The sequence below is a fragment of the Meriones unguiculatus genome, chromosome 19 (genome assembly GCF_030254825.1).
Source record: "Meriones unguiculatus strain TT.TT164.6M chromosome 19, Bangor_MerUng_6.1, whole genome shotgun sequence".
Lineage (NCBI taxonomy): Eukaryota > Metazoa > Chordata > Mammalia > Rodentia > Muridae > Meriones > Meriones unguiculatus.
The window spans coordinates 57,374,424-57,389,288 of NC_083366.1; the positions used below are offsets into that span (position 1 = coordinate 57,374,424).

At 42.4% G+C, this 14,865-nt stretch overlaps 1 protein-coding gene across 5 annotated transcripts in view; it reads left to right on the top strand.

Annotated features, from left to right (window-relative positions):
• Positions 1 to 12,042, top strand: part of Hivep1 (HIVEP zinc finger 1) — a 130,233-nt gene extending 118,191 nt beyond the window's left edge. For all 5 annotated transcript variants that reach the window (XM_060372643.1, XM_060372641.1, XM_060372642.1 and 2 more), the window contains 2 exons: positions 8,523 to 9,028; positions 10,433 to 12,042. In XM_060372643.1, the coding sequence (XP_060228626.1) occupies positions 8,523 to 9,028; positions 10,433 to 11,524 (1,598 nt within the window). In that variant the 3' untranslated portion in view covers positions 11,525 to 12,042. The remainder of the gene's footprint in view (positions 1 to 8,522; positions 9,029 to 10,432) is intronic.
• The last annotated feature ends 2,823 nt before the right edge of the window (positions 12,043 to 14,865 follow it).

Here is a 14,865-nt window from a genome sequence, read left to right on the forward strand (position 1 = left end):
ATGAATGGAGAATGTGTCTAGAGGAACAAATTGCATAGAGCTTTTAGGAGCCATTTATTTATGAATTTGTTAAGCAAACATGGATATCTTATGTCTTTTCTACAGCCTCTAATGGCTACAGAGGATAAGGCTACATAGCATTTATCTTCCCGGGGTATTAGTCTATGTTGTACACACTAAAAGAAGTAATAGTTGCAGTATGAAAGGAAGAAGGAGTACATCATACTGGATTAGTGACAGGAGAACAGGGCTCACATGCTGGCTTTGAAGCTTTCTAGCCATCTGAGCTTCCTAACTTCCTGTGTAAGGTAAGCTAGCTATTAACTGCCATAGCATGGTGATTTGCTTTCGACGTGGTAAAATGATACAAACAACGACCCACCAGCTACCTTTTTCTGTAAAGAACTGGGTAGTAAATAATTCAGGCACGCCTCGCCATATATTCTCTATTATAGGTCACCGTTAGCAAATTCCAGTCGTACTGCATCTTACAAACAAGCCAGGCTGTGTCCCCACAAAGTTTTCCGTATAAGAAAAGGCAGTGAAGCCATAGTTACTATGTTAAATAGAACAAGCAATTTGGGGAGTTTTGGGGGAAGTGGTCAATCTCTGTCCTCTTGGCATACTGATAAAAGCTACAAACAGACTAGAAAGGTGGCTCAGCAATAAAGAACACTTACCGCTCCTGTGGAGCACCCACACGGTGGCTTACCTCTGTAAATTCAGCTTCAGGGATGGTAAGGCCTCTTCTGGCCTCCACCAGCACTGTGTACATGTACTATACATACATAATGCAGGCAGAACACTCATACACATAAAAAATAAGTCTTTCAAAACATTTTTTAATTAAAAAGGAACAAAACAAAACAAAAACAAAAAAACCACCGGCACTTCTGTGGACCCAACCTCTGATTCATGCCAGCAGGCTTCAAGCTGGCCTCTTAACCAGCATGAATCAGGGTAAAGCAGAGCCAGCCAGGCTGTTTAGAGTCCTGTTGTGAAACCGTTTTCAGGATGTGACCTGGCAACTGTCTTCTTGAAATCATAGCATCTGTGATTACCTATATAAAACAGGATTGGGCTCACTGATAAGGTTCAGGTGCCACGTACAAGGCCCGTCCCCAAACCAAGGATGTCTGAGAGGCTAATAGTTGTTGGGTGCCTTTTCTTAGTTTTATGGCCACACATATCCTAGAAATACCCCCACATCCAACCAAGCTGCACTTGGTGGAATTATCCCTGTGGTCTGGCTGTTTGAGGCTCTTCAAGCTTTGTTCACATATCTCTAGAAGCCTGTAATCTTCTGCTTGTATATGTTACCCACCCTATGATTTTTCTTTTGTTCTGAAATATTGGCCTGGATTGACAAATTGGAGATGATCCACTATTTATTTGTAGATTCCCAAAACTTTGACAGTGGTCTTCCCTTTGGGAAATTCCAGACACCAATTCAAAAAAAAAAAAAAAAAAACACCATTCTCTCCATACCCTGAGAAAGAGCTGTCAGAAAAGAATGGCAGCCTCTCTTTGGGTTCTCTCTATATTGCAGGCTTGTGGCTCTTTCTAGGAAGAAAATTCAGAGCAGCCATCTTGTGGTTAACAACTAACCCTGACAAACTTTGGCAGTTAGGAAGATGTAGCATTATTATGAAATTAAGTTCTATTATTAGTTTACACTCTCCTTGGGGAATGTGTTTCATATAGTCCAGTATGCATAATCAAATAATTATATGAAGCTTTTAATGTGTCTGCATATAAACAAGGAGCTCATGTGTATCTTTAATAAGCTAGCTTAATGACTATAATCTATTGTTGACCTTTCAGATCATTCTGTAGTCAGTTTTAAATATGGCTGAATGGAAGTGTTTAGCACAGACATTGTGGATTGAATCTTGACTCTGACACTTGTGAGCTATAGTACAACACTAAACCTCATTAACTGCATTTTTTGTTTGCTCTAATTCTTAATTATGATCAGGTGGTGTTGGCTTGTATGTAGTGCTAAGCTAGGTTCTCTACCAGTATAGATGATGGAATGAGAGTAGAGCCATTTCGCTTTCACATGTAGAATTGGGTAAGAAATGCAAAAGGAGAAAGAACACTTTGGGATAGTAAAAACACGTAAAGCATGCATCTAGGTTATGGTACATACCATAATTTTCAATGCCTCTAAATTAATCAGTAGAAGAGTTAGAGCTGCTTTCACCATCTGAGTCCTATTTAGCTGTGGGAAAATACCAGAGAAGTCTTGCTGTGACACTGGGTTTATAGAAGAGCATATTGTCAGGTTTATGAGACACAAAATCAAGACCCAGAAATACTGATGGGTTTTTTTTTTTAATGTATTTCCTATCATATGGAAGAATTAAAAAACTAGCATGGAGAGTCCCTGAACACTTTTTACCCAGCTTCACCTCATGGTAGCCTCACATGCCCATAGAAGACTTTGGGCCCTGGAGTGTGCCTCAGCTCATGATTATTGACTGAAATAAAGCCCTTGTTCATGTTACACAGGACCTCTGGTACATGCCCTCTATCCCAGGGCCTATATCATGTCATGCTATCACTTCTGTGGCTCCCATAATGTGCCTATTCTATTTTCCTCTTGTGACCTTGGCATGAGTATTGTTTACCTTGAAGAATAGTTTTCAGTTTGTATTTTCAGATTGGATCACAGTTGTGCATTATTTGGAAGGAGACAAGGCATGTGTCAAAGGACACATGATGTCATGGTGGCCCTTATCCCTAGGCTAAGTTGGCCTCTGTAAGCTTCATTGTTTTTCCCAATTAAGTCCTGAAGCCATGCATACCCTGCTTAGTGCTAATCTGTCAGTGGTGTTGCTGTGGTGAGTTACTAACTGAGCTCTTCCATGGCGTTATTGTCTTTGTCTTGCTCCCTGTATCTGTGGACTCAGAACACACTATATTCCTTGAGTTATCCTTTGGTTAAGCAGTTTCTTGCCGGGCTCCAGCATTGACCCTAGATAGTAAGAGTCCTCCAGGTCTAATCCAGTCTGATCTTCTTTTCTAAGCAGTTCCTTTCTTCAGGAAACACCCCAAGAGGTTCCAGCTCCAGAGTTATGCATTTCTCTAAGAACTCCTGGGCCTTTGTGCTGGAGAGTAGAACTTAGAAACCACGATGACCAGGCTGCTGCCTAATGTACTCACTGCTCTTGACTGTCACCTCTTTGCACATCACTCACTAGGTTGAATTAGGCATGTTGGTATATACATAAACACAAACAAGCACAGATAGACACATGCACACACATAATTTGTGTGTGTGTGTGTGTGTGTGTGTAAGTGTAGAAATGCCTTGTTTTTTCCTGCCTGGTATTTATCCTTGCTTTTTCTGTTTCCTTCATTTGACTTTCTTTACACAGAATGAGAAGCCAGGGCTACCTCTGTAATTGGCCTCATCTACAGCTGGCCACATTGGTTCAGCTGTAGCATGACTGGACTAGTTTCAGAGGTCCTCACCACACCCCAGTGAGACAGATTTGCAGTCACAGTTCAGTGTGTGTACTGCTCCCAGGGATCAGGCCTCACAGTGTGCACTCAGGTTGCAGCTGGGTTTAGTGTTAAGGATCCTCCTTTCCATCCCCTTCACATGGTTACTGAGTTGTCTGTGCATTATATTTTGGGCTTACCTAACCATGTCATCCTTGACTGGTTTAATTTATATGTAATCCATATAATTCACTGTGTATGTATGGCACTACGGTTTTTGACAAATGTATAGAATTATTGTGTCCATATATCCAGTTCTGTCACCTGCAGATCCTGGGGGCCATTTCATACAGCCCCTTGCAACTACTCACCTAGCTTCATTTTCTAGAATGTCATGGAACAACAGAATAAAATACATGCTTTTGGTGTCTGGAGGGTTGGCACAGTGGTTAAGAGCCCTTGCTGCCCTGCTAAAGGATTTAAGTTCAGTTTCTACAGCTCACATGGGCTTGGGGCTCACAGCTACCTGCCATTTCAGCTCCAGGGCGGACCAAAGTTTCTGGCCAGTAGGTATGCACTATATATACACATGTACATAATTAAAAATAATAAAAACCAACCTTAAATTATATAGTTTTGTGGTCTTCCCTCTATGACTTAATGAAGCATGAAGACTCACAACACTATGGATCAGCGGTGCGCTCGCTCTTTATTACTGAGTAGTATTCCACCAAAGCCCCATGCTGACTCTCATTGCCCACCAGCCCAAGGATATCTGAGCTGCTTCCTGTTCTTGGAGAGTATACTATAAACACTTTTGTGTGACTTTAAGTTGGAGTTTGAGGCCTAGAAGTCATACAGTAAATCCAATCTCAGTTTTGGAAGAAACAGCCACATCTTTGCCATCACCCATGATTCTCCACTGGTAGAAATTTTGCATTTCTATCTTTGAAAGTTATTTTTAGTGGGCATAGAATTTGAGTTTGTCAGTTTCATTACCCCTGATACTGCAGTACTTCTCATGTGTAGCATTTTACGTTTGGTTTTACTTTTCAGTTTTTAAGATGGTAGTGAGAGCTGATTGAACCCAGTTCCTCTCATGCTTGCTTGCTAGGCAAGTAATCTTGCACTGAGCTATATCCTTAATGTTTTGTTTTTGAGGTCGGGTCTTCCACTTCTCAGGCTTGTTTCAACCCTTGTGATGGATCAGATCAGTGGTGTATCCAACCAGCCCCAGTCACTCATGCCATAGTTTCCATCTCTCAACGGAAACTGCCATCAGACATTGCATGTTATCCATCTTTTCCCATTAGAGTTTTGGATGCTTTAGTAATCGTTATTTTCAATTCTCTCGTTAGTTGTGAATCAGTAGTAGTCCTCAAGGTTGCTTTGTTTCTTTAGAGTGTTTGTTTGGGGGTTGCTTCTTTGTAAGGCTTGTGATTTTATGTTCAAAGCTTGATGTCTTATGTTACATGGTGAAGTTGTATAAATCATTTTCCTGCTTGGAATGGACATGCCCTTGTGGCTGTGCCATCGATGTCAAGTAGGCACAGATTGTCCAGGATTAACTTGGCTCCTCACTGTTCTTCCAAACATACCTTGTACTTTGGGTGGGGTCTGTTTACAAGAATGGTGACTGTTCAGTATTTCAATGGAAGCTCCTTCTTTTGGGCTGCTGTTTGGAAACAGTCTGTTCCGGACCTTCTTGCCTTTCCCTGTCCTGGTAGCCGTCTTTCAGAGCTCCTCAGCTTGGCACTGGGTGTGAAGATAGAGTGCACACCTTAGTTTTCCTGGGCTCCGAACGTGTGTATCCTGTGTTCTTGATTCCTGGGCTCTAGTGGCTCAGACTTCCTGCTCCTCCCCAGGTTTGGCCATAGTCCTGTTCTTCCCACAAGGAGTCAGGTTGTTTTGTCCTGTTTCTTTTCCCCACTGCAGTAAATGTCACCTGCACCTGAGGTCATCAGTGCTTGTTGCTTTCACCTCGGCAGGTCAGACTTTTGTTTCTGTAATGGAGAGAGGGGAGAAGGGTCCAAGTGAAGATCATTGCCTCTCCGCCCAGGCGCTGCTCCTCCCAGATCTTAGCCACATGAGCGCTTCGTAGCACTCTTCTCCCAGTGCCTAGATGCTGTAGGCAGCTGTTACAGTCTTGCCAAGCGACTCCTGGCTGGAAACAAGTTTGATTCTGTCAGCCATTTTCAAAGAACTCCTTTGGCCAGTGTTCTCTTATTCTGTTCCTAGTGACACAATCTTGCTTGTTTCCTTGCAGACATATTCCTGCCTTGCATTTGGGCTGTTGGCTATCCCAAATTTCAGTTCTTCGCCAGTGAAGAACTTTCAGTGGGGGAAAAGCTATCGTCTAAAGTTAGGCCTACTATTTTGTTTACAGAGCAATAGTTTTCAGAATCCAGTCTAGCCAAACTTTGCAGAAATTCAGCACTTGCTCAAAACGTCCTCTTCAGTGGCCTCTTCTGGCTATCCAGTTCCTTACTGTCTTCTCTGTTTCCCCACTTTCTGAGGCACCCAGGTACTTATCCAGAAATCACTCATTCTAGCATAGCTCCTGACTAGGACTCAATGAATTAATGTCCTGTTTATTTTATAGCATAGTAGTAGGATCTTAAAAATGAAAAAGAAACATCTGTGCCTGTTTTATCTTTGACTACCTTCATTTTATCTACTCATGTAGTCTACTCTTTCTGTCCCCTAGAAATCATTCTCCAAAGTCATGGTACATAATTGCTGTAAGACTTTTCTGTAAGAATTTATTTTTGCAACAATTTATTTTTAGCTGTGTGGTGGTAGTGCACGCCTTCAATCCTAGGACTTGGGAGGCAGAGGCAGGTAGATCTTTGTGTGTTTGAGGCCAGTCAGGTCTACAGAATGAGTTTGGGGATAGTCAAGGCTACAGAGAGAAACCTTGTATCAAGGAGAAACAAACAAAAATCTATTGCCTATTTCTATTTGATTTTTCCTGTTTTTGTGGGCTCTTCTTCCATGGTAATACTTGCCAAGAATTCAGTGGCTACCTGCTGCCTCAGCTAGACCTGCGCGCTGTTTTTTTTATTGGACACAGTAAAGAATTAGCAACAGGAATGCATAAACAGGAATAGTGACAAAAATAACACTGTAGTGATGAAAATTAGGTTGTGTGTCTCTCAGATATTTTCTGCACTGTGGTCACACTTTTTCCTGTGGTACAAGGATGTGTGCAAAGCCCCAGGGCTGAGATGGATGATGTGGGTGTCTTTTCCATAGCATTAGACACTACAGTGACATAGCAGCTTGATAGTACCTAACATTCTGTAAACTTATTACTAAGACAAGCTACAACGTGGTTAGCAGGCTGGTCTTCATCCTTCACTGGACAAAGGGCTGATCCTTATTCCAGGCAAGACAGAGCAAGCTAGGTACAATCTCATCCCACTACTCAGAACCACACATAGGATAAAATCTATTATTTATAGCATCCTCTGTTAAATTTTTTTGGACCAAAATCCACTGAAACTAATATAAATAAAAACTTGGAATGTATCATACACAACTAAACTATATATGGTCTGACCCCATGTGAGTTGGTGACAAAAAAATATTGTAGATATTGTAAATATCCCCCCCTAAACATCAACTCTCTACTTTGCATGGTTTTAGATAGTAAAGTTTTTTTAACCAAGTCCTACATGAATGTGTGAGAATTTTGACACTAATACTTGAGTCCTCTTGATTAGTGATGCTAATATTGACTTCTAGATAGTACTCCATTTTTGTTTAAAACAATGAGTCAAGTCTTATAGAAACAAGAAGAAACATCAGTAATTTTTGAAAAGAGATCATAGAGATGGCTCAGTGAGTGGCGTTTGTTGCACAAGCATGAAGACTTACATTCGGATCCCCAGAACCCATGTAAAAAGCTGAACATAGTAGCATACGCCTGTAACTACAGAGCCAGCAAGCAGACACAGGCAGATTTTCCAGAGGTTCACTAGCAAGCCAGTCTAGTTGAAACAAATTTCAGGTTCAGTGAGAGACCCTGTCTGAAAAAACAACATGGAGAAATGACTGGGGAAAGCACTTCATTATGTAAGCTGTTGGCTTCCACATACACCTGCATAGGTGATATATCAACAACCAGGGATGAGAGGGCTTTAAATATCAAATGAGTATTATTACTGAGAAAGATCAATTACATGTGTCCAGTAAGGTCCAGATTTATTTTACTAACAAATCAAATACCACAAAGTGTGTGTTAATTTCTTTAATGAAAGGAAGATAAGGAATATAAACCAACATGACCACTCCATGGTAAACGGAAATGTTTTTATTGTAGATATGAGAGACGACCCAAAGGTGCCTGCAAAAGTCCGTATCAGAGAAAGGGATAGACTGAACATGCCCAGCAGACTGGACCTGGCCATGGGAGAAACAGGAGCAAAGCAGAGGGGGAGAACAAGAATTGGGAGAAGACAGAGAGGGAGGCCAAGAGACAGACAGGGTGATGAGCCTATTGAAAATGGCAGTATTATAGAGAGAATGAGAAATGAGGGGGAGGGAAGCCCATGAGCTGGAGACGTTTAGGGTAGGGGAGGAGGTAAGAAGAGCTAGGGTAGACTTTTCAAAAGTAGCTATGGTATGCTAGGAGGCACCACAGATAGCCATTTGTCCCTCTTCCTTTTGGAATTTGGGGAGATGGAGTTCCCTTTGGACCTGACAGTAGGGAAATAGAGAAAATACTTAGGAACCATTGATTTTTCTATCTTTTTGTCATATTTGTTTTTTAAGTATAATATTTAAGGCTTTACTTCCTTTCTTCACATCGCACACTCTGTTTGTCCATCTCTTTGAAGGCTCATTTCATGTGCTTCCCCACCACCCCAACCATGGCCCTTTCCCTCATGTCCTTCTCTGAACCCCTGCTACTTGACTGACTGCTTCTCCTTGTCATTCTTCTGGTGTATGCTCTGGGTGACCCCATCTTCTGTATGCTTCACAGTACTGCCAAGCTGCTAAAAATGGAAACATCGTGTTTGTTTAATTGTAGAACATTCTGTAACAAATCCTTTTGGTTGTTGTATCAGATGAAAAGCAAAGATTCGGTTATGAGCGTTCTGGATATGATCTTGAAGAATCTGATGGTGCAGATGAGGATGATAATGACAACGAAGATGATGACGAGGACAGCCAGGCAGAGTCTGGCCTCTCAGCAGCACCCTCAGTCACAGCCAGCCCACAGCATCTTCCATCCAGAAGTGGCCTTCAGGATCCTGGGAGTGTGGAGGAGGATCTTAGGGTTCCCAGTTGCTTCTCAGGGGCACACACAGACCCAATGGACATTCTGCCTAGAGCATTACTCACCAAGATGACTGTTCTGAGCACAGCACAGATTGACCCCAACAGGACAGACTTGCCAGCAAAAGCCAGGCAGAACACTGCAAAAGATGAGCATGAACTGGCTCCTTCTGCAGACAATTCCAGGTCCCCAGAGGTCCCCTGCAGGTCTCCCGGCCACCAGATGTCTGTGCACTACCCTGAATCTGATGTCCTGAGAAGCCCTGCAGCTGGAAAGAACGTTGCGTCAATACAGGTAGATGAGTGGGGGGAGGTTTGTTTGGTTTTTGTTTTTTCCTCTTGTTCCATAAGGAAAACCTAATACATTAAAAAATTAATTCATTTATGACCATGAGTATGTGCCTTTTGTTGTTAAAATCAATGACAGAATTCATTTATGTCTGTTAAAGCCTTGTTGTTAATATCTTCACAAAAATCCACATACTGTATTATAACCTGTGGTGCCTCTTTTAAAAATATATTCCTTTATTTATTTGCTGTTTTTAAAAATCATAATAAAATATATATGTACTACTTGTAAACCCATACTCTGAGTCTTAGGGGTCCAGTGGTTGACTCTTGTTCTTCTACTAGTGTGGCTATGGTGGGTTACAGCTTTGTGAGTAGATTTCATAACAAAATTAACAGGACACAAAAATGATTCAAGAATTTATGCTGTTTGCATGAGCAAACTGCTGGGATAGCTTGGGAAAGGTCCCTTCCAGGAGGGAGCTCAGGGCCAGACACCCAAGCCGAGAAGCAGCGCACTGCATGCTCTTCCCTGGCTGCCTTCTAGCCAACAAGTCATTGTCTCTGCCTGACAATTCTCTTCCCTCTCCTCTGTACTGAACAGGGCTTATTTCTTAATGGGAAAAGTTGTTTCTCCCTGGAGAAAAATTAAAGCTTATAATTTTACATACTAGCCTAAACTAACTTAACCTTTTAGTTTAATATACAAATTACATGAACCAGTGCAGCTCATACACTCACACACACACATACACACATGAATGCATGTATATCGTATCAAGAAAAAGTTAGTATTTAGAGAGAATAGGCAAGATTTGTCCTCCCCAGCATTTCTTTACTACTGTTCACCTGTCTTCTACACTGCTGTACCAGTGCCTGAAAACTGTCTTCAGTAAACATTTCATCAACTTACAAACGAGTGAGCAAATAAATGAACAACTGCAGACCTTTGTCTTAATAACAGCTCTTCATTTCATGACTGAATAGTTTTTTGGTTAAATTTTTTTTCTAGTCGAGTTGTTGCTCACAGCCAACTAATATGGCAATTTCTCAACATTTCCTAGTTTCTAAAATAAAGTGGTACTGGTGGTGCCTGAAAAATAGCATCAGCATAAAAATACAGCCTTGCTCATTTCTCAGTATAAAACAACGATACTCAGGAAACTGCTTTGCAGATTGCAAAACACGATGCAGAAAGTTTTTCTGGTACTGGAAGTAAGGAGAAAATTAAAACTGAAGGTTTTGTTGTTGAAATTTTCTAAAAAGAAAAAAAAAATCAAAGCATTTAGCGAGCCAACAAATGTGAAATATAAACATATACCCCTGGCTCACTGGAAAGAGGAGATTGAGCTGCTAGTGTTTCAGCTGTGATGGAGGCTCTGCTCAAGGCTCATTGTCTCTTGTCTTTTAGGGTTCATCCTCTGTGAGACCGCCTCCTGCTGTGGCCCAGCTCACTCCTCAGCCAACCGCCAGGATTCCTTCCTCAGAAGAACCGAAGCAGCAAACAGCCTTGCCACCACCTCCAGGCCTGCCCTCCCCTCAGACACACTTGTTCAGCCACCTCCCCTTGCATTCCCAGCAGCAATCGAGGACCCCCTACAACATGGTTCCCGTAGGGGGTATCCACGTGGTGCCTGCCGGCCTCACCTACTCCACTTTTGTACCCATTCAGGCCGGGCCAATGCAACTTACCATCCCCGCTGTGAGTGTTATCCACAGAACCGTGGGCACCCCCGGGGATACCGTCACCGAGGTTTCCGGCACCACTCCTTGCCCCGCCGGGGTGGCCGAACTGAGCAGTGTTGTGCCATGTATCCCCATCGGCCAAATCCACGTGCCCGGCCTGCAGAACCTCAGTCCCCCGGCCTTGCAGCCGCTCACGCCCCAAACCGTCAACATCGTGGGCCTGGCCAACGCGACCGTGGGCCCCCAGGCGCGCCCCCCAGGCCTGGCCCTCAACGCCGTGGGGCTCCAGGTCCTGGCCAACGCGCCTGCGCAGAGCAGCCCCGCCCCGCAGGCGCACATCCCGGGCCTGCAGATCCTCAACATCGCCTTGCCCACCCTGATCCCGTCGGTCGGCCCGGTGGCCATGGGCACCGCGGGGACTCCGGAGGCCACCGCCGCCCCCACCAGCAAAGGGCTGGAACCCCAGGCGCCGGCCGGCCAGGCTCACAGCGCCGAGCCGCCGCAGGGGTCACCCCAGGGCCCTCAGGAAGCCCCCCAAACAGTGCCCGGCCCCTCCGCCGACCACGCCAGGCCCGAGGGCCCAAGCAAAATGGACACCGAGAAGGCGGCCTCTGCGAGACACACGTTGCCCGGGCGCTCCTCTGCGCAGGCGCAGCCCGCACCCGACGCTTTACCGAAGGTCGCAACGTCTGGGCCCCCATCGCTCCCCACAGACAGGCCGGCTCTGAGGCCGCCGGGGCCCCACAGGCAGCCCGTCGTGCACTTCAGCGACGTGAGCAGCGATGATGACGAGGACAGGCTTGTCATAGCAACCTAGTGGTTATTTTTTATTGATTTTTTTAAAATAACAGGTTTTTTTTTAAACCCTCCTTTCCTTAAAGCACATTTTTTTCTGACATAAACTCATGACTAATCTTTGTGCAATCATGAACTTTTGACCAATAATTGTTGTTTTGTGTCAGCTCCGGCCATTTTTGTACATGTTGTATAGACAATTGTGCCTTTTAGGAGTTTTATGTTTAGAATCTGTACAGACGGTTGAATATCTATATACATACAAATATGTTATATATGTATATGAAAACCAGGTAGTTGTGTTTAGTAGAAACCTGTCAAATAAATCAGATGAGTAAATTATATGTTGCACTGTTAAATATAAATTTTTATGGCTATGGGGCAGTTTCTGTGTATAAATTAGTATGTAAACCCCATATTTATTGTATTCATATTAGTCTTTGCAAATGCATCTGTCATTGTGTGAGACAGTAGCTGTACACTTGAGACAGATTTTCTGTGTTATGAACTGTTTCAGTAAAATACTGTTCACTGACTTTACTGGTGCTTAAGTCGCGCTGTCTTTAAACCTCTTTGGGAAAAGAGCTTCTAGCTCTGTGCTTCCACAGCTGGTCATTAGTTTTGAGAGGCGAGGTTTCAGGAGTCTCTTTCCCTATGAAACTGGCTACAGCCCAAAAATCAAGAGATGAAGACTATTTTTTTCCCTGGTGTCAGATGTAGTTTTGTAGCAATTGTTACAGGATTGACTACTTAACATTTCCAATAAATGTATAAAAGGGACATCCTGAGAAGAACAAAGTCCTTAATTGTGGCTATGGAAAAACTCTGGGAAATGTAAGTGAAAAAATCCCGAGAGCCGGGATGCCCCCTCCTAGGCTTCCTCCCTGTGGTCCTTAGCCAGGCACTCCAGTTTCTTTCAGATCTGCTTTTATGTAGAGAGTTTTGTCCAGCACCAAAATCCTAATGGATCCAACAAGATGTGCAAAAGAGGAAAGCCTACACCTCCAATTTGGGTGCCTCTCAGTCATTTAGGAAGATGTCAAGTGGTGGGATGATACAATTCTCACTGCAACTATTTGTCCTCTTATCTGAGGTTTGCAGGTTCTAGGTTTGGGGGGGGGCGTGGAATGATGTTGGAATTTGACTATTTAGCACGTTAGGGCAGTGTATCACAGGTTTGAATGTTTTCGTGAAGACTGCAAGTCTGTGCAGCCGGTGAGATTATGTTTGAGGAGAGTGTGAGAGGACTTTGAAGACACCCTGTTAGCCACCCCTTCAATCATTTCTGTGGCTTTGGGGAACACACCTGGGACTCCACCTATCTGTCCTTTAATTAAGATTGTCAAGCTCCCGTGACAAGCAGGCTCTGGAGCTGTGGAGCTGTGAACACATGCTTTTACTTACGGCAATATATTTCTGCAGCTTAGGTCCTAAAATTCCCACAAATAGGGCAGACTTTATTTCAAAAAAGAATCCTAGAAACTCACCTGTATAACTTCCATTGCACTAACTCTCACAGTCATTTTTCTAACTTCTTGACATGACCTTGTATTTTGCTTTTGCCTAACATGTTAAAGCATGTTAGTGCTGCCATAAGTATATAAATAAGCAGCAGCATCCCCATAAGGACACTGTAGATGGGTCTATGAGTTCTCTGAACTCAAAAGTCACGCTCAAGATTTTAGCCCTGAGCATTTTCAAATGGTTTATATAGAATATTAGTAATTTGGAGGATTTCTACATTTAGCCATGGATTAAATCTTGCTTTATACTCGATGTCCTTTCGGAAATTTAATAACCTAAAATAACTTAATCTTATTTTGTACTTTAGATGTTTCAAGATTCATCCCATTATGCACATACCATTAAAATGCTAGTGACTTTCTTGTTTTAATGTGGCTTTTCCAGTATCTTCCTAATGCACTTAGTCATCATCTTATTGTTAGGGTTTTCAAACTACAATAAGGCCAAAAAGAAAAAGAAAAAAAAATGAATTTTCAAGTGGCTTGGAGTTTGTTTTTTTTCTGGCTAGTGGTAAGCTGGGCACTGGGCAGTCAGCCTTGTGATCCCAAAGGTGAACTGTGGTAACAGGGCATGCAATGTTGCTGACCTAGACTGTCCAGAAGATTGGGTGTGTGGAGTAACTGCCGTTTTGATTCAACAGTGTTTCCAACTTGTGGCAATTTATCAGGATCTAATTCCATCATAGACGCATACCATCTTGGCCTGATACAAACTGTTAATAAAACCGGAGCCATTGTATTTTGAAGTAGTTACATGCACAAAATATGTAAGTGAATAATAGTTCATTTTGAGCACTTTCTCCTGTTATCATCCCCAAAGAAACTCTCTCCGCTTGATATTAGCAGATATGAATGATTCACAAATGATGTCATTCACAGAGCTGGGGATACTGCATTAGACTTCTGTCCTTTTGTGCTTCCTGCAAGATCCAGATGGGTAAAATACTAGGTTGCAATGTCATCAAATCTGTTAAATAATTGTTAAAACTGTAAGTGAGAAAAAAACTGAAGGACTTTGATGAGTTGAGTGGTAGAGTGCTTTGCTTTGCCTAGCATGGATTAAGTCCTACGTCAGTGATTCTCAACCCCATTGACAAACTTCTGACTCCAAACAAAAACAGCCATATGAATTACGATTCATGACCAACAAAATTACAGTTATGAAATAGCAATGAAGATCATTTTATGTTTGGGCTCACCATAACGCAAGGATCTTATTGCAATGTTTGGAAGGTTGAGAGCCGCTGCCCCAGGTTCATTCCCAAGCACTGCAAAAAGAAATTTAAAAGCAATATGAATGTTGATATCTTTTTGCATGAATCTACCACCATGCCACAACCAGCAGTGTCGGTGGAAAAATGCCTGAACTGAAGGTCATTTTTTTCTGGTTTTCACAGATGAATTTACCTGTTTATGAAATTTTGTTATAAGTTAACATAAATCAAGGGCATTCAAGTAGCTTTATTTTCATGCTCAAAACTTTGGTCACAGTGATAATTATTCCTTTCAGAATGATAATTAACTGGCATTTAATGTAGTGATTTTTGCTTCTCATTTCTTGTTTCTATAACAGAGCTATGATTTTTTCTTTCACAGAAGTGGTATAAACAACACTTTTCTCATTAATCTGTGACCTAGATTTTAAATGATGGCACTTAACAAGAGTTAAAAGAGTATGCTCGGTGTTTTTGCTTAAAGGTTTTCATGTACATTTTGTTTTTAGACAAATGCTTACATCAAACTACCATCTTCTTGGCATCTCTGCTTTTAACCTTGAGTTCTCCCCCCTAATATTTAGTTGTTATAAGTACATTAACTAATTTTTGAGAATTTCATACAG